The 24,076-nt window shown below is 42.7% G+C and overlaps 1 protein-coding gene across 1 annotated transcript in view; it reads left to right on the top strand.

Moving 5' to 3' along the window:
• The window catches only part of WDR75 (WD repeat domain 75), a 229,790-nt gene that overhangs the window by 67,944 nt on the left and 137,770 nt on the right, over nt 1–24,076 (top strand). Inside the window, exons 8-11 of the mRNA XM_044304669.1 lie at nt 14,231–14,319; nt 17,386–17,544; nt 19,712–19,771; nt 21,754–21,869. Of these exons, the coding sequence (XP_044160604.1) occupies nt 14,231–14,319; nt 17,386–17,544; nt 19,712–19,771; nt 21,754–21,869 (424 nt within the window). The remainder of the gene's footprint in view (nt 1–14,230; nt 14,320–17,385; nt 17,545–19,711; nt 19,772–21,753; nt 21,870–24,076) is intronic.

Genomic DNA, 24,076 nt, shown 5'->3' with positions numbered 1-24,076 from the left:
GAAGTCTGCGCAAGCGCGGCCACCGCGGTGGAAGACAACTGTCAAATCATTAACAGATTTAACAGTGATCATTAAGGTGGGAATACCCCTTTAAGGTGAAAATGAGCCCGGTCCCTAAGGGGTTAATCTGGGGATCCCCAATCTGGTCTATGTACTCCACATCATGGCTGTACTCAAAATGACTGTAGTTCAGTCACCTTTTTTATACTCCCAAAAGATAGTGGGTTTTTACTTTTCCTTTTGATGGTCAGCACTATCCACTGATATTAGGTAGCACCATAGAAGTTCTACTAATTTGGCAAAACATTAGCTACATTTCTTACAGTGAGAAGTGGTCATTGTAATCCTGCAACCATACACTGCATAGTGCTATGTTTTTGTATTCTTAAAAGATGTGGGAGAAATGAATTCCAGACAATGTATTGGGTTTCCACAAAGGAAAATCAAATCCAGCTTCCCATAAAAAAAGCTTTTATTTCCTTGTGTTAAATGTATTGAGTTTGCTTGCAATTTTTGGTATGTGCATAAATTAAGAATTAATATATAAAATGGAAGATGCACTGTTATTATACACCATAGAATCCACTATACTGCAATTTTTTTTTCCCCTCTAATTTTTCTTTCTCTGTGCTATGCTTATCCCATCAAAGGAGACGGTGGAGCTAGTACCATCCTTTCCTGCAGGGGAGGCCAGTGGAGTTATACTTCTGTGTTCTTGTAAATAAACTGAGAGATATTAAAAATCTCCGACAACCTCTTCAATAGCTTAAAATAAACACACAATAAATAACATATAAAGAAGAAAATATTTTTGCATTGTCGCATCCCAATGCGAGAAAATCACTGATGTGAATCTGAAGCAATCTCCAAGATTGCAGTACATGTTGTATGCATTACCCCCTTCCTTAGGCGGAGTAATTGCAGTACTACTAGATACAGTACTTGCCTTTTATACATTATCCCCTGCCATTGGTGGACCAAGTACAATAACACAGGTTTCAGTGCCGGACGTATATTTTCCCCCTTCTGTAGGTGGCGAAATGGCATCTCTGCTGCGTTTAGTACCTGCCGTATGAATTACCCCTTCCATAGGTGGTGTGATGACATTATCACTGGTTACTATGTGTGCTGTATGCATTACCCCCTTACTTAGGTGCAATAATTGCACTCCCACGGGGTACAGGACTCGCCATATGAACTAGTTCTCGCCGTGGGCATTAATCCCCCTTCATAGGTGGAGTATCTTCCCTACCACTGGCTTAAGTTCTTGCCGTATGCACCACCTTCCATAGGTAGGGTAACTGCACTACCATTGGATACTGTCACGCTATCCCTTTACACAGGCTGAGTGTTGCACATCACCGTGCTTCCTGTTGAATTATCCTCTTCCACAAGTGATCCACTACCGGAGGAATGATTAAACATCTTAAGATGCCTTAGCTTATTCCAAGTGGGACGTAGCAACAGTTGGTACCCGCAGGTGCCAGGTACTCTTCATCTAGTGGTATCTGGGTGCTGCAAGTGGATACGATGGCTATTGCACATTGCATCCTTCTTTCCTTGGTGCTGGTTTTGGGCATGCCCAAAACCAGCACCAAGGAAAGAAGGATGCAATGTGCAATAGCCATCGTATCCACTTGCAGCACCCAGATACCACTAGATGCCTTCTCAGAGGTTTACCTAGCAATGGGCCTCCTCTGTTCCAGTCGGTCATGATATTGTCCGCATCAATACGTAGTGCGTACACGATTGCACATGTACAGTACAGACCAAAAGTTTGGACACCCCTTCTCATTCAAAGAGTTTTTTTTTTTTTTTTTTCATGGCTATGAAAATTGTAGTTTCACCCTGAAGGCATCAAAACTATGAATTAACACATGTGGAATTATATACGTAACAAAAAAGTGTGAAACAACTGAAAATGTCATATTCTAGGTTCTTCAAAGTAGCCACCTTTTGCTTTGATTACTGCTTTGCACACTCTTGGCATTCTCTTGATGAGCTTCAAGAGGTAGTCACCTGAAATGGTCTTCCAACAGTCTTGAAGGAGTTCCCAGAGATGCTTAGCACTTGTTGGCTCTAGCTTTAGCAGTTGCTCCTGTTCAGCACCCTTCCAGGTAGAGTTTTATGGTAGCTCTACTTCACTGGAGTTGGTATGGTACATGGCTTCTACGAGACAGTCTCGGCTTTCCCCCTCAGTTTTCGGCTGACAGGCAAGCGCTGGCTACTGCTGGGGGAGTGGTATTTGCGTTACCACTACATACTAGGTTTCTTACTGCACAGCTCCTTCGTCAGGTGGTGGACTCTTCTAGCACTGCATTCGGTTGCCTCTACGGATTGCCTCTCCCCTTCCGGAGTATAGGGCTAGCAATACAGGCAGTTTTTTGCACAGCCACTATATCCTTGGCTACTTCTGTATACTGCTGTTCTCAGATGGGGAATGGGCTTAGACCTAGCCTATTCTTCTCCTTCTGTCTTTTTCCTCCTCTGGCTCATGATTCATAGCCACCCTGCACTTTACTACCTTTCCCTCCTCTGCATTGCACGGGGCATTCGTTCGGTGGCTGTCCATTTCCAGACATGCTCCAGTCCCGACTGGTGGACTGTGTCGCCCAACACATCCCTCCTCCTACAGCAGGCATCCTCAAACTGCGGCCCTCCAGCTGTTGTAAAACTACAATTCCCACAATGCCCTACTGTAGGCTGATACCTGTAGGCTGTTTGGGCATGCGGGGAGTTGCATGCTGGGAGTTGTAGTTTTACAACAGCTGGAAGGCCGCAGTTTGAGGATGCCTGTCCTACAGGGATCCTTCCCACTACATGAAGCTTCCCTCCTTCTCTCCCCAGCAAGAGATCCGGAAGCATGCGGTATGGACGCCCTGATATCCCCTTCTTAGGAGTTCTCCCTACTTACGGGTTCCCCCACTTCCCACTCCTACCTGGGTTGTACGGTAGATCTAGATGGAGGACATTCTGACAATCTTAGTCTCCGGATTGGCCCGTCGCGCGTGGTACGCTGACATCTGTCTCCTCCTAGGAGACATCCCTTGGTCATTGCCACTAAGAGATGACCTTCTTTATCAGGGTCCGGCTTTCCATCAGTATTTAAGGTCTCTCGTTGGACACCATGACTAGAGGGTGTTCGGCAGGCGTCATCCGCACTATGATTCAGGCCAGGAAGCCTGCATCGACCAGGATCCATTGAGTTTCTGTGAAAGCCGGGACATACCCCCATTCCGTTTTTCTCTTTCTATGGTCCTGTTCTTTGTACAATCAGGGTTGGGCCTTGGGTTACCCTTAGTTCCTTGAAGGGTCAGGTGTTGGCGCTTCTGTCCTGGGGGACACAGCTTTTCCAGCGTCCCATGCCCCCCCCCCCATGGCTATAAAAACCTTCCTTCAGGTGGTAGCCTATACGGTTCTTCCGTACCGTCCTCCTCTACCGCCTTGGGATCTTAATATATTCTTCTCAGTGCTCCAGACTTCTCCCTTGAGCCCTTGCAGGAGATCTCACTCCGACTCCTGTCCTGGCAGGTAGTTTTTTCTTGTGGCTATCACATCCATCTGACGGGTCTCCCAGTTGGCGGTGCTCTCTTGCAGAGAGCCCTACCTGGTTCTTCACAAGGATAAAGCGGTTCTCCGGCACATTCCTTCATTCTCCCGTAGGTGGTCTCTGACTTCCATATTGACAAGAATTTGTCCTTCCCTCACTGTCCCTCTCCTTCACACCCTGAAGGAAAGGAGTTATCCCAGAGTTCTCAGGGCTTTGAAGATTATTGGCAGCCTCCAGTTCCTTCCGGCGTACGGAGTATATATTTTTTTTGTCATTCTGGAAGGTGCTCGCAAGGGATTGGCAGCCTCCAAGGTGGCAATCGCACATTGGATTCGGACTGCAGTTGAGGAGGCACACCGCTCCCAGGGCAGGGTCCCGCACTTAGGTGTCACTGCTCACTCCACCAGAGTGGTGGGCACATCTTGGGCTTGGAGGAATCGCGCTTCAGCTGCACAGTTGGGTAAGGCGGCTACTTGGTCCTTCTTACACACATTCACAAATTCTACCAGGTGCACACTTATGCATCGGCGGACGCTGCCTTTGGCTGCATGGTCTTGCAGGCGGCAGTTTCTTTGCCTGCCACGACGCTTGCTTCCATGGGTCTGTGGTTCCCCCACCCCGTGGACTGCTTTTGGACGTCCCACTGTTTGTGTCCCCCAATAAATATGGACGAGAAAAGGTCAATGCTTATATGTGTAGAGCACTCCTCTTCACAAAAAAAAAAATATCTCATATCCTCACCCATCCCTTGGTTGAACTTGACAGAATTATGTCTTAAGCAGTAATGTCCAGTAATCAGATTCACAGTTTTGTGGACAACAGCATGAAATTGAAGTATGCAAAAAACGACCACCGGGTTTGATTGAGACGTTGGGCTGACTATACATAAGTTGTTGTGGTCAGTGTAAATGACAGGATGCCAATCTTCAAGGGCCAATATGATTGCAAGCAACAAAACTTACCAGTAAAATCTTTCTCGCTCTTCATTGGGGGACACAGCACCCACCCAGTCAGTAGTGGTGTTCAACCACAGTTGTGGCAGTTTCCGCTGTGGTTCCTTGACATTGTTGGTGTTCCACGTTTTTTCGTTGGTAACTTGCCTCTCCTACTGCTTATACACAAACTGAAGCTCTCTCTCCAGGCTGGAGGGGGGTATAGCTGCCAGGGGAAGGGCTAACGGCTTCTGCCTAGTGTCAATGCCTCCTAGAGGACATGGCTATATCCACGGTTCCTGTGTCCCATAATGAAGAGTGAGAGATTTTGCTGGTAAGTTTTACAAAAATCTCCTTCTTTAGTTCTAAGAATGTATGCGATTTTCATGTTTTATAATTTGTAAACCAGGCTTGTTGCGATACCAAAATTTTGATTCGGGCACCATCCGTACCATGGCCATCATTGACCATGCTAGCAAAGGGGGATCTCCTCTGTGTCTCTTGTCGATCGACGCAGAGAAGGCGTTTGATCGAGTAGATTGGTCCTTTCTATCTGAATCCCTAAAAGCGTTTGGTTTCGGCCCTGGCATGATCGATAGGATTCTGGCATTGTACCGTGACCCTAGCGCCCAGGTCTGTGTCAACGGATCATTATCGATTCCCTTCCGTATCCATAATGGAACCAAACAAGGGTGTCCACTTTCCCCTCTGCTATACATTATGGTTATTGAATTTCTAGCTAGAGCTCTACGGGCCAATGATTCCATCAGGGTCCTAAGTACGGGTGATTTGGAGTCAAAGATTGCCATCTATGCAGATGACCTCTTAATCGTTTGCACAGATCCGCTAGTCAGCTTCCCTAACATTCTGAAGGAATTCTCGACCTTTGGTGACCTCAGTAATTTTAAAGTAAACCTTCATGCACTCACCCATCTGCTGATGATTGGCAGTTCTCTTAGAGAGAAAAAGGGAGAAAACTAGGTAGAAGACTGTCAGTCAACAACAGGTGGGCAGGGACAGCAAGAATTCATGAATAACCATGACTCTTTTCAGGTAGATTTGACTATTTTCCAGGCCTAGTCTACAACTCGCCTGTCTCTACTTTATGCTGCCGTTAGTATGGGCAGCATAAAGTTGATGACTGACTTTAAGCTAGTTGTGCACTGCTCCCCCCCCCCCCCCCCCCCCAAAGTACGCAGAAAGAAGAAGGTGTTGAAAATGTCCAGGATACTGTCTACACAACTTAATCTGCAATGTTCAAACTTGCTGGAATTCCACTTCACACACGCTAGAGCATCTGTTCAAGTAGTGTAAATCTGTGAATGATTTTGTCATGCACCAGACCGCCTCAGCAGTGTTTCAAGGTCAGGCACAGGCAGTGGAAACTCATCGGAGAAGCCTGTCACATGCTGACTACCTTTGAAGACTCTGCAAAATTTGTCATTGTGCACGTCGCAGTGGTCCTCAATCTCATTTCCATCATATGTATCTTAGAACCGATGCTCATGCAGCAAAAGATTTTTGAAGAGCACCTAATGCATATTGCTGTCTGCCCTGTACCTTTTGGCAATCCACAAGGGGGAAGTCCCATGGGTGGGGAGGAGGAGGATGAGGTGGAGGTGGAGAAGCAGAAGTAGGATGATGATGATGATATCGGCCACTACACCCAATTGTCCCAGTGGGGGGATACATCCAGAAAGAACTGGCTCCTTGGGAAGGTGTATCATTCACATGAAGCAGTCTGATTACTGGATGGCCATGCTTTTAGACCCTCACCATCACAGCAAAATATGAGAATGTTTTCCTCTCTCCAACAGAGATGCCAAATTATGTTATTAGGATACACTGCGTCATCTGCCGCCAGTGTGTCTGAAAGGGAGGTGCCTCTCCACCCCCTTCAATGTCAACCAACTCCCGCCCTCTACGTTGTCACAAGCAGCAGAAGCTGCAACATCCAGTTATGGGTCCTCAATATGATAGAACAGTTTTTTCATGTGCCATGAGGCAAACCTGCAGAGACCTACTGCCTAGGTTCAGTCCTATCTGGACTCTGCCTTGTCTTTATAGCATCCCCTGTTCCCGGAATATGCTATCTCTTTCTTGCCCAGCCTCCAGTGTCATCTTGGAGACAGTTTTCAGCACAACAGGAGCTGTGCTGACACTCAAACGGACCAAATTGTTCTCCATGGGCCTCCAAAACATGACTTTTGTCAAAAAGAACCAGACAAGGATCCTGGAGGATTTTTATGCTCCTCGCAGCTGAGGCCAATAAATAGATCTATCCTTGCTGGGAGTGCCTCTTGTTACTGTTGCTGTTTGCTTTCCTGCCATCATGTTCTGTGTAGCTGCTGCTGCCATCAGCCACTGCTGCTGTCTGCCTGCCAACATGTACCACATGGCTGCTGCTGCTGCCACCACCACAGCAGCTTCTGGTCTTTGCTGCTAACTGCTTACTGCCACCACTATTAACTCTGTTCATCCACCACCACTACTACTACCCATAAACAGCTGATCTACTGCCTTGTATGTTTCTAGCTATGCTGCCACTACTGTTGCAGCCTTATGCTATCTTGATTAATTCCCATACATCAATACTGCTCTTTTACAGGGGTTATGGCCACCGCTGCTGCTAGCCGCCATGTGCTCCTATGTGCAATCTCACAGTTCTGGCTACCAGAAAGGCCAGTACATTTTTCTGTAGTGTGCAAGCATGGTCACTTTTGCTGTACCTCAGTGGTGGTTGTAATCCCTGAAAACTAGCAGTGTATAATGTGAATGAAAATGAATCAGGCTAGCAAAGGAGACAATATGGACAATCACAGTACAAAGTGTCTTGTATTAACTTTGCATGATATATTGTGGGTCAGCAACCTTCGGCACTCCAGCTGCTGTGAAACGACAACTCCCAGAATGCACACTTGCTCAGCTGTTGAAGTGTTGAAGTGAGACAACAAAGGCATATGTTACAGCTAAAAAAATAACTTTGTATATGGTATAAAGGATAAGTTTAGATTTTATGGAGCAATGGGAAATAGGCCTGAGAGCACCAACTTTTTAATTTTGACAATTCTTTTTTTTTATATAAAGAAAATAACCCATATAGCTATATTAACCCCTTCCTGACCAGCACCTTAACCCCTTAGGAACTGGGCTCAATTTCACCTGTAGGACCAGTCCATTTTTTTTGCAAATCTGACCACTGTCACTTTGTGTGAATAACTTTATAGTGCTTTTACTTACCCAGGCCATTCTGAGATTGTTTTTCGTCACATATTGTACTTCGTGACACTGGTAAAATGGAGTCAAAAAACCCAAAGTTTCAATTTCTCTACTTCTATAATACATAGTAATACCTCCAAAAATAGTTATTAATTTACATTCCCCATATGTCTAATTCATGTTTGGATCGTTTTGGTAATGCCATTTTATTTTTTGGGAACGTTACAAGGCTTAGTTTAGAAGCAAATCTTGAACTTTTTCAGAAATTTTTCAAAATCCACTTTTTAAGGACCAGTTCAGGTTTGAAGTCACTTTGTGAGGCTTACATAATAGAAACCACCCAAAAATGGCCCCATTTTGGAAACTACACCCCTCATTTAAAACTGATTTTACAAACTTTGTTAACCCTTTAGGTGTTCCACAATAGTTATTGGCAAATGGAGATGAAATTTCAGAATTGCAATTCTTTGGCAAATTTTTAATTTTTATAAAAAAACATTCCAGTAACAAAGCAAGGGTTAACAGCCAAACAAAACGCAATATTTATTGCCCTGATTATGTAGTTTATAGAAACGCCCCATATGTGGTCGTAAACTACGGTACGGGCACACGGCAGGGCGCAGAAGGAAAGGCACACCATATGGTTTCTGGAAGGCAGATTTTGCTTGATTTGGTTTTTAGACACCATGTCCCATTTAAAGCCCCCTGATGGACCCCTAGAGTAGAAACTCCCAAAAAGTTACCCCATTTTGGAAACTACGGGATAAGGTATCAGTTTTGTTGGTACTATTTTAGGGTACATATGATTTTTGGTTGCTCTATAATACACTTTTTGTGAGGCAAAGTAAAAAAAATAGAAATTCTGAAATGTAATCTCCATTTGCCAATAACTCTTGTGGAACACTTAAAGGGTTAACAAAGTTTGTAAAATCAGTTTTGAATACCTTGAGCGGTGTAGTTTCTTAAATGGGGTCACTTTTTGGATTTTTTTTACTCTAGGGGTGCATCAAATGGGACATGGTGTCAAAAAACCAGTCCAGCAAAAACTGCCTTCCAAAAACCTTATGGCGTTCCTTTCCTTCTGCGCAATGTTGTGTGGCCATACAGCAGTTTGCGACCACATATGGGGCATTTCTGTAAACTGCAGAATCAGGGCAATAAGTATTGAGTTTTGTTTGGCTGTTTAACCCTTGCTTTGTTTCAGGGGAAAAATGGATTAAAATGAAAAATTTGCCAAAAATAGCTGTTTTGGCACCATTTTTATTTATTATTTACAATGTTCATCTGACAGGCTAGATCATGAGTTATTTTTATAGAGCAGGTTCTTACGGACGCGGAGATACCTAATATATAAATATGTATACTTTATTTAGGTTTTACACAATCATTTTTGAAACAAAAAAGGTTTGTCTCCATAGTCTGAGAGCCATAGTTTTTTCAGTTTTTAGGCGTTTGTTTCAGGTTGGGTATCATTTTTGCGGGATGAGATGTTGGTTAGATTGGCACTATTTTGGGGTGCCAATGACTTTTTGATCACTTGCTATTACACTTTTTGTGAGGGGTTTTTATTCAGTATTTCTTTAGTGTTCATCTGAGGGGTTAGGTTGTGGTATTTTTATAGAGCAGGTTCTTATGGATGTGGCAATACCTAATATGTATACTTTTTTAAATTTTTTTATTTAGGTTTTACACAATCATTCTTGAAAAAAAAAAATGTTTGTATCTCCATAGTCTGAGAGCCATATTTTTTATTTAATTTTTTTGGGGCGATTGTCTTATGTAGGGTATAATTTTTTTTGATAGTTAGATTGGCACCATTGGGGGGGGGGGGGGGGGGGGGTCGTCTACCTGTGCTTTTTTTTTTTTAGCACAGTTTTTATTTTATTTTTTTGACAGTGTTCATCTGAGGGGTTATGTCATATTTTTTTAGAGCTGATCGTTACGGACTTGGTGATACCTAATATGTATACTTTCTTATTATTTTTACCCAATAATATTATTTTTGAAACAAAAAAACAATCATGTTTTAGTGTCTCCATAGTCTGAGTCATAGTTTTTTCAGTTTTTGGGTGATTGTCTTAGGTAGGGTATCATTTTTGTGGGATGAGATGACTGTTTGATTGGGACTATTTTGGCGTACATACGACTTTTTGATCACTTTTATTACCTTTTTCTGGGAAGTAAGGTGGGCAAAATTTAAATTGCATCATAGTCTTTATTTTTACCGTATTTTTCGCCCTATAAGACTCACTTTTTCCCCCCCAAAAGAGGGGGGAAAATAGCAGTGTGTCTTATCGGGTGAATGCTGCAGATATTTGCAGAATTTTTTATGATACACCCGCCGCAATGATGCGCGGCGGGTGTATCAGTTGAGAGGGAGGAGGAGCCGGGGGACGGCATCTGCTTTTATAATGACAGCAGGGCCCGTGCAGTGACTGTATTATACTACACGGGCCCCGCTCACTGTATAATCAAATCTCTAATAGTTAATTGTTATGTATATACCATAATCGCATAATCAGCGCCTGTATACTTACAAGCGCTCGGTAGGTAGCAGGGAGGAGGGAGGAGGCAGGCCGGGAGGACGTCACGCGCCTGCGCTGCCCACTTTATGAATGAAGCAGGCGGCGTGGGCGCATTACGTATGACTCGCGCTGCCAGCGACTGTCCTTTCGGCCTGCCTCCTCCCTCCTCTCTGCTACCTACCGAGCGCTTGTAAGTATACAGGCGCTGATTATGCGATTACGGTATATACATAACAATTAACTATTAGAGATATGATTATGCAGTGAGCGGGGCCCGTGTAGAAGAATACAGCCACTGCACGGGCCCCGCTGTCATTATAAAAGCAGATGTGACCCCCACCCCCTGTATTGAGGGTCATTCACTACAGGGACACTTATGGAGGGGATCTGTGGATGACATAGCAGAAGATGCTATATATGTGTTATCCACAGATCTCTTCCCCCCCCCCCCCCCCCCATAACTGTCATGCACAGATCCCCATAACAGTGCCATCCAGAGACCCCCATAAGTGTCACCCACAGATCCTCCCCCAACATAGCTGTCATCACAGATCCCCATAACTGTCACCCACAGATTCCCCCCCCCCCCACCTTTTGGTTCAAAATATTATTTTTTTCAGATTTTCCTCCTCAAAAACCTAGGTGCGTCTTATGGGCCGGTGCGTGTTATAGGGCGAAAAATACTGTGTTTTTTTTTATGGCATTCACCGTGCGGGGAAAGTAACATGACCGTTTTCTAGATCAGGTCATTACGGATGCGGTGATATCAAACATGGGTAGGGAATTTTTTTATTTTAATCAGTTATAAATGTTTTTATTTATTTTTAAATTTTTTATTTTTTATTTTTTCCCCCAGACCCACTTGGTTCTTGAAGATCCAGTGGGTCTGATGTCTGTACTGTATTTTCACTTTACAAAGTCTGATCAGACTTCTACCTTTAGCACAAACCTTACATCACAAAAAGTGCAACACCAAGTGTTCAAAAAGGCGTATGTCCCACAAAAAGCTACCAATATCACCTCATCCCGCAAAAAATTAGCCCCTACCTAAGAAAATCGCTAAAAAAAATATACACCTCTTAGAACATGCCAAATGTTTCAAATATGCCATTATTGTGTTAAAGTAAAAAAAAAAAAAAGTATACATATTAGGTATCGCTGCATTTGTAACCCGCTCTATAAAAATATCACATGCTCTAACCCCTCAGGTCACACTGTAAAAATGAAAACTGTATAAAAAAAAGCTATTTTTGTCACCTTACATCACAATAATTGCAACACAAAGCGATCAAAAAGGCATATCCTCTCCCCCCCCCCCCCCCCAAAATAGTGCCTCATCCCGCAAAAAAATTAGACCCTATCTAAGACAATCTGTCAAAAAATAAGTAAGCTATCGCTCTGACAATGGAGATAGTAAAACATAATTTTTTGGGTTTTAAAAATGCAATTCTTAAGATTAAATATATAAGAAAAAGTATACATATTAGGTATTGCCTTGTCCGTAACAATGTGTTCTATAAAAATATCACATGAACTAACCCCTTAGGTGAACGCTAGAAAATAAATACATAAAAACTGTGCCAAAATTACCAATTTTTTGGTCATATTCCCCCATAAAGTGTAAAATTGATAAATAAATAAAAATCATATGTACCCTAAAATGGTACCAATAAAAAACGTCAACTCTTCCTGCAAAAAAACTAGCCCCTGTACAAGACGATCGGCAGAAAAAATTGAAATAAAGCGTTTAGAAAATGGACACAAAAATAATTTTTTCTAAAATGCTTTATGTAAAACTGAAACAAAAACAGTAGACATGTTTGATATCCTTGTGTCCGTAACAACCTGCTCTCTAAAAAATAGCACATGATCTACCCTGTCAAAATAATGTTGTAAAAAATTAGAACTGTGCCAAAACAGCTAATGTTTTGGTTACCTTGCCTCACAAAAAACATAATATAGAGCAATTAAAAATCATATGTACCCCAAAATAGTACCAATAAAACTGGCGCTATCCCCTAGTTTCCAAAATGGGGTAACGGTTTGGGAGTTTCTACTGTGAGAGTGCATCAGGGGGGCTTAAAATGGGAGAAGGCATCTAAAAGCCAGACCAGCAAAATCTGCCTTCCAAGACGTTTCTTTACTTCTGCGCCCTTCCGTGTTCCCTTACATCCATTTACGACCACATGTGGGGTGTTTCTGTAAACAGCAGAATCGGCGTAATATAGTGTTTTGTTTTGGTTTTTAACCTTCTATGTGTTAAAGAAAAAAATGGATTAAATTGGAAAATCTACCAAAAAAGCTTAATTTTAAAATTTTATCTCTATTTTCCTTTAATTTTTGTGGAACACCTAAAGTCTCACGAGCTGCACGATATGGGAATTTTGTGCAATTGTGATAGCGGTATGCGATATTTTAAGGGAATTGTGCTATAGGTCTATTTGCTTGGATTTTCCCATATGAGCCGCTGACGCGGCTGGGTATGACATAATTATGGGGATCTGTGGATGACGCGCTGTTATGGGGGGTGGATCTGTGGATGACGCGCTGTTATGGGGGTGGATCTGTGGATGACGCGCCGTTGTGGAGGTGGATCTGTGGAGGACGCGCCGTTATGGGGGTGGATCTGTGGAGGACGCGCCGTTATGGGGGTGGATCTGTGGAGGGCGCGCCGTTATGGGGGTGGATCTGTGGAGGGCGCGCCGTTATGGGGGTGGATCTGTGGAGGGCGCGCCGTTATGGGGGTGGATCTGTGGAGGGCGCGCCGTTATGGGGGTGGATCTGTGGAGGGCGCGCCGTTATGGGGGTGGATCTGTGGAGGGCGCGCCGTTATGGGGGTGGATCTGTGGAGGGCGCGCCGTTATGGGGGTGGATCTGTGGAGGGCGCGCCGTTATGGGGGTGGATCTGTGGAGGGCGCGCCGTTATGAGGGTGGATCTGTGGAGGGCGCGCCGTTATGGGGGTGGATCTGTGGAGGGCGCGCCGTTATGGGCGATGTGTGCTATGACACATAGGGCCATGAAGGGGGCCAGCATTAGACATATAGCATCTTATGCTGGTCCCCCTCATGGTCCTATGTATCCTAAACTGCGCACATAACTGGATTTGTGTGTAAAGTATTTTACTAGTGTGTAAAACAATCTCTCTCCTATTGATAACATGGCCAGCCTCTGTACTCACGGTCACTATGAATGCACTGCAGCGAGCTGGCCGACCGGCGCGTGACTGACGTCACTTAGTAAGCCAGTTATGTGCGCGGGGCCCCCTTCATATATAATCGCAGCATTTTCGGGTCGGCCAAATCGCCGTATCACATTTGCAGATTATCGCGATTCGATTCATTTTGCGCTATATCGTGCAGCCCTACCTAAAGTGTTAACAAAGTTTGTAAAATCCGTTTTGAGTAGCTTGATGGGTGTAGTTTCTACAATGGGGTCATTTATGGGGGGGGGGGGGGGTCCCACATAGTGACTTCAGACCTGAACTGGTCCTTAAAAAGTGGGTTTGGGAAATTTTCTTAAATTAAGAATTGCTTTTAAAATTCTAAGCCTTTTAACGTCCTAAAAAAATAATAAAAAATTTACAAAATGCCAACATGAAGTAGACATATGGGGAATGTTAAGTAATTCATTATTTTTATGAAGTATTACTTTGTTTTAAAAGAGAAATTAAAAATTTTGAAAATTGTGAATTTTTTGGGTTACATTTGGGATTTTTTTCATACAAAAAGATGAAATATATTTACTCAAATTTATGACCATCATGAAGTACGATGTGTCGCGAGAAAACATTCTCAGAATGGCTTGGATATATAAAAGCGTTCGAGTTATTACCACATAAAGTGACGCATGTCGGGATTTGCACAAAATGGCCTGGGCAGGAAGGTGAAAACTGGCCTGGGATAGAAAGGGTTAAATTACTTCCTGAGTCGATGGCATGTGCTAGGGTTGAGGTAATAGACTACATATTAGATAATATGACTAATGTTTTGTTTTCTTTTTATAGGAGAAATTTTAACCATAAGCAAGACTACACTTATTCTTCTCTGCATTGGCATCACGATTCTGTTGCTGATCTGGCCTTCTCTGTCCAAGGTTTGTCATAACTGATGATAGATGGTTGTGTAAATGAATCTATTTTTCTCTGTTTAGGACATGCGCACAACTAGACTGGACTGGTGAGTTTTCTCACACCCTCCAACTGTGGCCCCACAGCACATTCTTGACTCTTCAGTTGGGAATGGAGGAAAGACAGATCCCACTGTAACAATATTAAAATGAGCTGTGATGGGTGCACATCTGACTTTGCAGTTCAGAACGTCTTAGATCATTCTGGTAGAACCAGCCTGTTCCTCCTTTTTCTCCCTATTCTCCCTATTCTCCTTATAGCATGTAGTCCAGTTGTATATTGGTACATGTATAGAAAGTATTAGGTGGAGCAATTATTTTAAGTATCCTCTCTTTTGCTATACTGTGTAATCCACTGCTTATTGATATTTTAGAACCTAGAGGAAAGACATCTTGCCCAAGTTAAAGCAGCCAACTGTATTTTTGCTTCTGAAAGGTGCAACAGTAAACTCCAATTTAGTCTGAACCCATCTGTCGAGCCTGTCTGGCTCTGGGAATGACATCAGTATTTGCTGGGCCAAACTTGACGCAATCTTTAGGGGATATTTATCAAGATTTTATAGACAGGATAACTGGCTTAGTTGCTGTCACGCTTCGGTGTGTGAGGGAAACACCACACCGAGCATAGGGGGGAACAGGGAATTGGGCCTGAGAACTAGGGAAGGAAGATGGACACCACCTAGTGAAAACCCTAACCAAAATCCTGACTGACTACCAGTCTGAACAGACCCCCAAAGGTAGGAGAGTTTATACGCACAAATACCTATAGGACCCTGGTACTAATGGTAGGGATGAGACTACCTGTTCCTCCAAAAGGAGGGACGAACAGAAGTCTCCTTCAGGCCTAATAATAATAGGGAAATGCAACACAGAGCCCAAACAAAATACAAAAGGAAAGACTTAACTTCAAAGGAGCAATGGAAGCACCAGGAACTCAGCCGAGATCCAAACACAATCTATCCAAAGGTCAAAACCGAATCTATAAACCGCACAGCATTGTGGGAGAAGCAACTATAAATAGAGAAGGTAAATGACCCTAATAGCCACACCTTGGGAAAGAAGGTGTAGCAAGCACCAGAAACAACAGACGTCATTTGATCCAAACGGAAAACATCACATTATTGCACCAAAAAAGTAAAACAATCCATAGGCCCATATAATACAAATATATCAAATGTTTTATGAATTCAGACAATAAAATACAATTATTCTATAGGGAGATAAGGACATGATGGAAAATAGATGCAGAAAAATTGCAGAAGGCGCATAATAAACTTGTGTAAGCGTTTTATAGAACAGGTTCTGTAGACATCTATGTGGAATCAGCTGCCGATGGTGTAAAAGGAATGTGCTTCTTGGCGCTAACATAGACCTGTAAGGCTGAGTTCATACTTTAGTTATTTGGTCAGTTTTGGCCCTGTAACTGCCCAAATAAGTGAAGTGTGCAGTGATTCTAAGAGCGACGCCTGTCATCTGCATGTCATACTGACTCAGTATTGTTTCACTACCACAGCAGACTCCCTATGTGGAAAGCTCAGTGTTCTACGCCACTATAAAGACTCTCTGCAGCAAGGAAATAGACGTTTTTTTAATGCAATTCGCCACAAATAAATTGGGATCTAAACACATTTTTTTTAAAATTTCGGCGAACCAGCAGAATCTAATTTTTGAGCAATTTGCTCATCTCTACTGCCAACATTGCTGCAGAGGTTAAAGTGGTGCTCAGACCATAAGCCACACTGTGCATCAAATTGGTTTGCATTGGTGTCGTCCCAGAAGGAAGTCTTTTCTATTGATGCACAAGAAAGCCTGCAAACTGTTGAAGACAAGCAGGCTAAGCACATGGATTACTGGAACCATGCCCTGTGGTCTGATGAGACCAAGATAAACATATTTTTTTTTAGATGGTTTCAGATGGTGTCAAGTGTGTGTTGTGGCAACCAGGTGTGCAATACAAAGACAAGTGTCTTGCCTACAGTCAAGCATGGTAGTGGTAGTAAGGTTTGGTAGTGCCAGCCGTGGGGAGCTACAGTTCATTGAGGGAACATGCATGCCAACATGTATTGTGACATACTGAAGCAGAGCATTCCCCTCCCTTCAGAAACCGGGGCCAAGTGTGTCTGCAGACCTAAACCCTTTCCTTAAATGGAAGGCGCCGGAGCGCAAGGTCTCGAACATCCACCATCTCTGTGATGTTGTCATGGAGATGTGGAAGAGGATTCCAGTGGCGACCTGTGAACCTCTAGTGAACTCCATGCCCAAGAGAGTTAAGGCAGTTCTGGGAAATAATGGTGGCCACACAAATATTGACACAATTTGGCCATTTTCACTTAGGCTATTTTCACTCTAGCGGCAGGATGTATCCGACAGGCTGTTCACCCTGTCGGATCCGTCTTGCTGCTATTTTGCCGTGCCGCTGGACCACCGCTCTGTCCCCATTGACTATAATGGGGACGGGGCGGAACTCCGGCGCAGCACTACAGTGCAAGGCGAAAGGCTGTCGGACTAAAAGTACTGCATGTCCGACTTTTTCGTCCGGCGGCCTCTCGCCTTGCTGCGCCGGAGCTCCGCCCCTGTCCCCATTATAGTCAATGGGGGACGGAGCGACGGCACGGCGAAATAGTGGCAGGACACATCCGACGCGGTGAACAGCCTGTCGGATCCTTCCTGACGCTAGTGTGAAAGTACCCTTAGGAGTGTGCTCGCTTTTTTTGCCAGTGGTTTGGGCATTAATGGCTGTGTATTGAGTTATTTTGAGGACACACCAAATTTACACGGTTATACAAGCTGTACACCACCACCAATGTACTTTTACATTGTATCAAAGTGTAGTATCTTCGATGTTTTACCATGAAAAGATCTAATCGATTTATAAAAATGTGAGGGGTGTACTCACTTTTGTGAGATATTGTACATTGTTTCAAGAGTGTAATATGAATGGAGAGAGTATGGAGTCCAGCATTGAGCTGTTGGTTAAATGTATGAATACAATAGGGTAAAAACGACTTTGCTTTTTTTTTTTTTTTTATATAGGTACCATACTTTTTAGTGGTGGTGTTGAATCTGTTCTGGTCCAGTGGTCTCACAGTTTGGAACAAAAGAGAGAATTTCTCCCTCGTCTTGGAGCAGCTATTGAACACATTGCCACTTCCCCTGATGGCTCTTTGATATGCACAACCCATATGGATAACAGTAAGATCCAAGTATAGTTTCTACATGTAGTGCTCAACTTAGTCTTTTTTTTCCCCCATAAAGCAAACTAACATTCATAAGCTTACCCTGGCTCATGTGCTGTGTAAAGATATGTGCTTTCTCTTACACAGTTGAATGCACTCTTGCTGGGTCAAGGGTACTCGCAAAAGCCTTCGGTAGTCTTTTATCATATTTTGCTCTGTCAACGGATCACTGATGTAGCAGCAAGCGTGTCTTGGCCAGTAAATATATGGCTTGGGTCAAGGCGAAGGTACAGGCCACAGTGGTGGGGGTATGACTGCAGGCAGTGACTGTTCTCTGTAGCAACTCCAACTGTAGAATTTTCTCCCCTGTGTGGATCCTTTTGCCGGGTGCCTCGAGGCAAATCATTGCTCAGCTGTAGGGCCAGCTTCCTGGCTGCATAGGGAAAGCAGATGCCAGGAAGGAGAGGTAGGCCTCAGCCACACGCTCAAGAAGCCTGCACGTGCAGGGTGTAACTTGTCGCCACGGACCCCAGGGTGATATCAAATAGCGCCGTCCAGGCCTGCAATGCTTATGGGGGGTATATCCTTTTGTGTATGAAGGCGCTGTTTGGTAGATACAACCCGATGGAGGTGGATTGTTGGCAGGTAAGAAGGGAGTGCCGTTAAAATGCGACCATTCGCGATGCCTCTCCCCTGGAAGTCATATACATAGAATTTATAGGTTTATGGATATATTTTACCCAAACTTTGCTCATTATCTGTTCTGAATTCTCCCTACAATCCACCCCAAAAATTCCTTCTAGACTTCAAACAATGATAATCAGAATAAATTCCTGGATCAACGTCCTATGTCCAGAAATCTAGAACCCTATAACTCGCAATATTTTTATTTAGTAAAAAGGAATCCAGGCCTTTCTTGAACTTGACTGTTAATTTGCTATCTGGAAGAGAGCTTCATAGTCTTCCTGTTCTATAATAATGGTGAAACTTTCATTCCTCTAGATGTAGAAAAATGTGTATTTAGTTGCACATTATTTAAGACCGGCGTTTTAGATGCCGGTATTAACAAACCCCTAAGCTGGCAGTGGTTCTGCCAAAGTTTTGAAGAAGCGCCGGCCTAAAACGTGCCGGCCCCTCCTCTTCCCCTCCCAGGTCCACTATTTTAGACCTGGCGTGAGTGGGGAGAAGCCACATATTATGGTGCCACAATCTACGCCTGAAATACGCCTAATCTAGGCATATTTAAGAATCTTAAATGGCCCCTTAGTCTACTATACTATTGCTAAAACTAGTTACTATTGATATAACTTTTATTTTCTTTATTTCGCTTTTTTTTTTTTTTTTTACTTTTTATTAAAAAAAAGATTGACCTTTTCCTGCCACAGTCAAGGCATGAAAAGGCTAATTCGCATTCTGCAGGCTCACAGTTAACTTTACAGCCAGCAGGCAGTAAAATTTTACAAAACTGCAAAATTTGATAATTTGATCTGTAGAATAAAGCGAATGTCAGTTATAGCAAATGTTAAACAGTGTAAAACAATAAAAAAAAATATTGCAGAATTAGTTTTTTCTTTCTTTTAAATAAGTTAAAGATTAAAAACTGCGTGTCTCAATTAAAAATGAGATCTAATGCAGCTCAGTTGACAGTGAAATAAAGTTATGGCTGACAGAATATGTCAACACACAATTCCTTTTGTGATTTATTAGTTTTTATTTTTAGTGCAAAAATAGAAAAATATTATCATATTGACTCAGAATAAGTTCAACATGTGAATTTTACAGCACGATAAACACGATAAAAAAAATAAAAATAAGTTCATTTTTTGGCTCATTTCTAATCACAGAATTTGAGTGTCCAAAAAGTCCGGCCCTCTTAGGGAAGCTGCACATGGTACATATGACACACAGATACAATAATACAGTAGAAGCTAAGTAGATGAGATTTTGAAAAATCTCATCTACATGTCGTGGAAACTTTGTGTGTAAATTGACTTGTGGTATGGATTTTGAAATCTGCAGCATCTCACTTGTGAATGTAAAAATTAAAGTGATGGCTTTGGGAAGGCTGAGTGCAAAAAATGAAAAAATGTCCTGGTCATGAAAGAATTAGAGGAATGTTAGCAATGGCTTATAATGTCCTTTCTGAAATCATACATAATGCTCTTGTTTTTTTTTTTCTCAAGAGATTACAATCATTGATCCCAACTTAAAAGTGAGGGGAATTATCCAAGGACTTGTGAAAGGTATACTTTTTTTTGTTTCCTTTCAAATTGATAACAATTGGTAATTAAAGCTAAAAATAATGGTTTGTTCATCCTTTGTTTTTTCTTTTATGTTGGAGGTGTACAATGTCATATGCCAACTAATGACTCCCATTGTAAATAGAAAAATTCAGCAAACTTCTATGCAGATGAATGCTAATCCAATGTGTGACAGTTTTGTGCCATATGATAGGGGCATTATGGATACATTCTTTTTGCTCCAAGAGCTTTCTCAGTGCATATGCCAAACAGGTTCAGCAAATGAAGTGTAAACAAAGCCTTACGTTGCTGAAAATGCTTTATTTTTTTTATTTTTTATTTTTTTCTACAAATGTTAATCTTAAAGGGTTTGACCACTTTCTGGTTATTAGAGATGCGAATTTCATATTTTGAAATTGGTTCACGCTTCGTTTACTGGTAAAAGGTAAGTTGCATTATGGATTCCGTTACCACGGACCATAACGCAATTTTATGACTGAATGCATAACGGCAGTTTAAATGAATCCTTTATATGTGAGACACATGGTTTTAACATTTGGACCGCCATGTGACTTATATAAATGAGGATGTACATGATATTAATTAAATTTAATATAAAGCATGCAGTTTTATCAATTTGGACCTCCATGCGCTTCATATTAATAGTGAATTTACCCCATCATGTATCTCACATTAACACCATGATGCCGATTTATATGAGGAGGTACTTGATGGGGTCACTTTTATTATTAATTTAAGGCAAATAGAAGTAATAACACTGTGTGCATCACATTAATACAGGCATATACCATTGTCTCCATGAAGCACACACCTGTCACCTGCATCTTCACATAAAAACAGCAGGAAGCTTCTCCTGCAGTAAGATCTCCTGGATGTTGTAGGATAAAGGACCTGTGCTGATGTTATTGTCGTGTGACCAGTATTGTGCATATTACTGGTCACATGGTGATGATGTCATCACAGGTCCTTTTCCCTACCAGCATACAGCATCCTGATGAGTGTAGACCCCTCCAATGAGTGCATGGTGGGTCAGGCTCTGAAGAATGAGGTTGAAGGGGGGGGGCAGGGTTGCTGATAGTAATGGTTTTGGCACCCGAGAACCTGTTCACATGGCTGTCCTTGTAAAAGTTGTCATCTTGATCATTCCTACAATATAGACAGCCTACGTCCACCAAAGTGAGTCGCTGCCATTTAGCAACTAGGGAACGCTATATGATTTATGTTCATTTGCCTTACAGTAGTGATATGGTTTTATATTAATAAGGCTACTTTCACACTAGCGTTCGGGTTTCCGTTCGTGAGCTCCGTTTGAAGGAGCTCACGAGCGGACCCGAACGCAGCCGTCCAGCCCTGATGCAGTCTGAATGGAGGCGGATCCGCTCAGACTGCATCAGTCTGGCGGCGTTCAGCCTCCGCTCCGCTCGCCTCCGCACGGACAGGCGGACAGCTGAACGCTGCTTGCAGCGTCCGGGTGTCCGCCTGGCCGTTCGGAGGCGTGCGGATCCGTGCGGATCCGTCCAGACTTTCAATGTAAGTCAATGGGGACGGATCCGTTTGAAGATGCCACAATGTGGCTCAATCTTCAAGCGGATCCGTCCCCCATTGACTTTACATTGAAAGTCTGGACGGATCCGTCCCAGGCTATTTTCACACTTAGCTTTTTTTTGCTAATATAATGCAGACGGATCCGTTCTGAACGGAGCCTCCGTCTGCATTATTATGAGCGGATCCGTTCAGAACGGATCCGCCCGAACGCTAGTGTGAAAGTAGCCTAAAGTTGCACGTGTTAAAATTTTTGTTTTATTTGAAGTTTTGTTTTGTCCCACTTAGTTTTCCCTTTTATAGTAGGATTACTTGAGGGGCAAACAAAGTGGTGCGCTTTATGGCTTCATGTGGTCTTATTTTTAATTTCCATTACATTTTTTAAACTTTTTTTTTTTTTTTTTTTTTTTTTTTTTTTTCAGGAAATGATGTAAAGACAGGCTTGATATTTGATCCTAGAACCAATGCTTTAGTGCTCAATGGCAAGCCAGGTCATCTTCAGTTTTACTCGCTGCATGATGACAAACAACTCTATAATGTAAGTTTGTGATCACTATTTGAATTATAGCCACAATTCAAGATTTCCCCTTTTTTTTTGTTTTTGTTTTTTTTTAACCCCTTCGTTGACAACACATATGTGAACTATTTCTTCACATTGGGTTTAAAGGTGCACACTGCGGGGGACTTATCATTGAGAGCAATATTTGAAGTCTGTTTTGCTTGATTCTGCATTGTTTTTCTTTATGCCACATTTATCAAATGTCACGTTTGATAAATGTCTTTTCTTTAAACCTAACAATTTTCTCTAGCAAAGCTGCTCCAGTTTTCCCACTCCACCCTCCTACTATAGTGAGGCTGTGACTTTTTTTTTGCAATGTTTTAAAAGTCTCAGTGATAAATCTGGAGTTAAACTCATTAACGTGGCTAACCGCACCCACGTTCAGCCGGCCGGTGACCTCCCCGGCCCCGGCCGTAGAGGTAAGAGGACCTGTCACTGCAAAACACAATGCAATCTGAAAGTACCATGTTATAGAGCAGGAAAAGCTGAGCAGATTAATTTATAAAAGATTACGTAAAACCTATAGTTACATTTATATCTTTGCCTTTCTAACACCTGGGTACAGTGAGGAACAGAAGTATTTGAACACCGTGCGATTTTCCAATTCTCCCACTTAGAAATCATGGAGGGGTCTAAAATCCACATTCTAGGTGCATTCCCACTCTGAGAAACAGAATAAAATAAAATCTGGAAATCACATTGTATGATTTTTACATAATTTATTTGTCTTGCACTGCTGAACATAAGTATTTAAACACCTGAGAAACAGCAAGAATTCTGACTCTCAAAGACCTGTTACTGTGCCTTTTTAAAAAGTCCACCTCTACTCCACTCATTAATCTAACTTAGTAGCACCTGTCTGAGCTCTTTAAAGACCCCTGTCAGTCAGATGCCAACTACTACCATGGGCAAGACCAAAGAGCTGTCAAGACACCAGAGCCAACATGTTGGACCTCCACAAGTCTGGAAAGGGCTACGGAGCAATTGTCAAGAAGCTTGGTGAAAATAGATCTTCTGTTGGAGCAATTGTTAGAAATTGGAAGAGGCTAAAGAGGATTGTCGGTCTCCCTGGGACTGGGGCTCCATGCAAAATCTCACTTTGTGGGATATCACTGATGAGAAAGGTGAGGAATCAGCCCGGAACTGCAAGGGAGGAGCTGGTCAATGACATGAAGAGAGCTGGGACCACAGTTTCAAAGGTCACTGTCTGTAGAACGCTACGCCGTCATGGTTTCAAATAATGTATTGCATGGAAGGTTCCTCTGCTCAAGTGATCACATGTTCAGGCCCGTCTGAAGTTTGGCAATGACCATCTGGATGATCCAGAGGAGGCATTGGGAGAAAGTCTTGTGGTCAGATGAGACCAAAGTAGAACTTTTTGGCTTAAACGTCACTCGTCCTGTTTGGAGGAAAAAAGGATGAATTGCATCCTAAGAGCAGCATCCCTACTGTAAAGCATGGGGTTGGTAACATCATGATTTGGGGGGTGATTTTCTGCAAAGGGGATAGGACGACTGCACTGTATTAAATAGAGGATGGTAGTGTGAAAGAGGCCTAAGACAAATTCTTTACAAATCATACAATGTGATTTCCTGAATTGTATTTTTTTCTTCTGAGTGGGAATGCACCTACAATGTGAATTTCAGACCCCTTTATGATTTCTAAGTGTTCAAAAACTTCTGTTCCTAACTGTATACAAGTGTACATGAGAGAACTGTTATTCACTGATTCCCTTTATTTCCAATAGCACTTCACCCGGCTGCGGATATAAATGTAAAAATTACAAGTTTTATTGAATCTTTTCCCCAAAAGAATAGATGTCAATCTCCACTGTGTCTCCTGCTTTTAGATTGTATAACATTTTGTGGTAACAAGTCCTCTTTAACCCCTTCCTAACCAATGACGTAATAGTACTTCATAGCGGAAGGTGACTTCCCGCAATTTGACGTACTATTACGTCATGCTGATGGACGTGCACCGCTCTGGTGTCCTCCCAATCGGTGCAGGGGCCTGGCAGTCACTGATAGCCGGGCCCCTGCTGTATCCACTGACATCGCTGTAAAGGCCGATGCCAGCAGATTAACCTTTTTTATGCTGCGGGCACTAAACTGTATACCAATCTGCTCCTCCTGCTCTATAACATGCTGCCTGTGGATTATTTTGCATTTTCATGGTGACAGGTTCCC

Source organism: Bufo gargarizans, chromosome 8, assembly GCF_014858855.1.
Source record: "Bufo gargarizans isolate SCDJY-AF-19 chromosome 8, ASM1485885v1, whole genome shotgun sequence".
NCBI lineage: Eukaryota > Metazoa > Chordata > Amphibia > Anura > Bufonidae > Bufo > Bufo gargarizans.
This window is presented reverse-complemented; position numbering and strand designations above follow the sequence as displayed.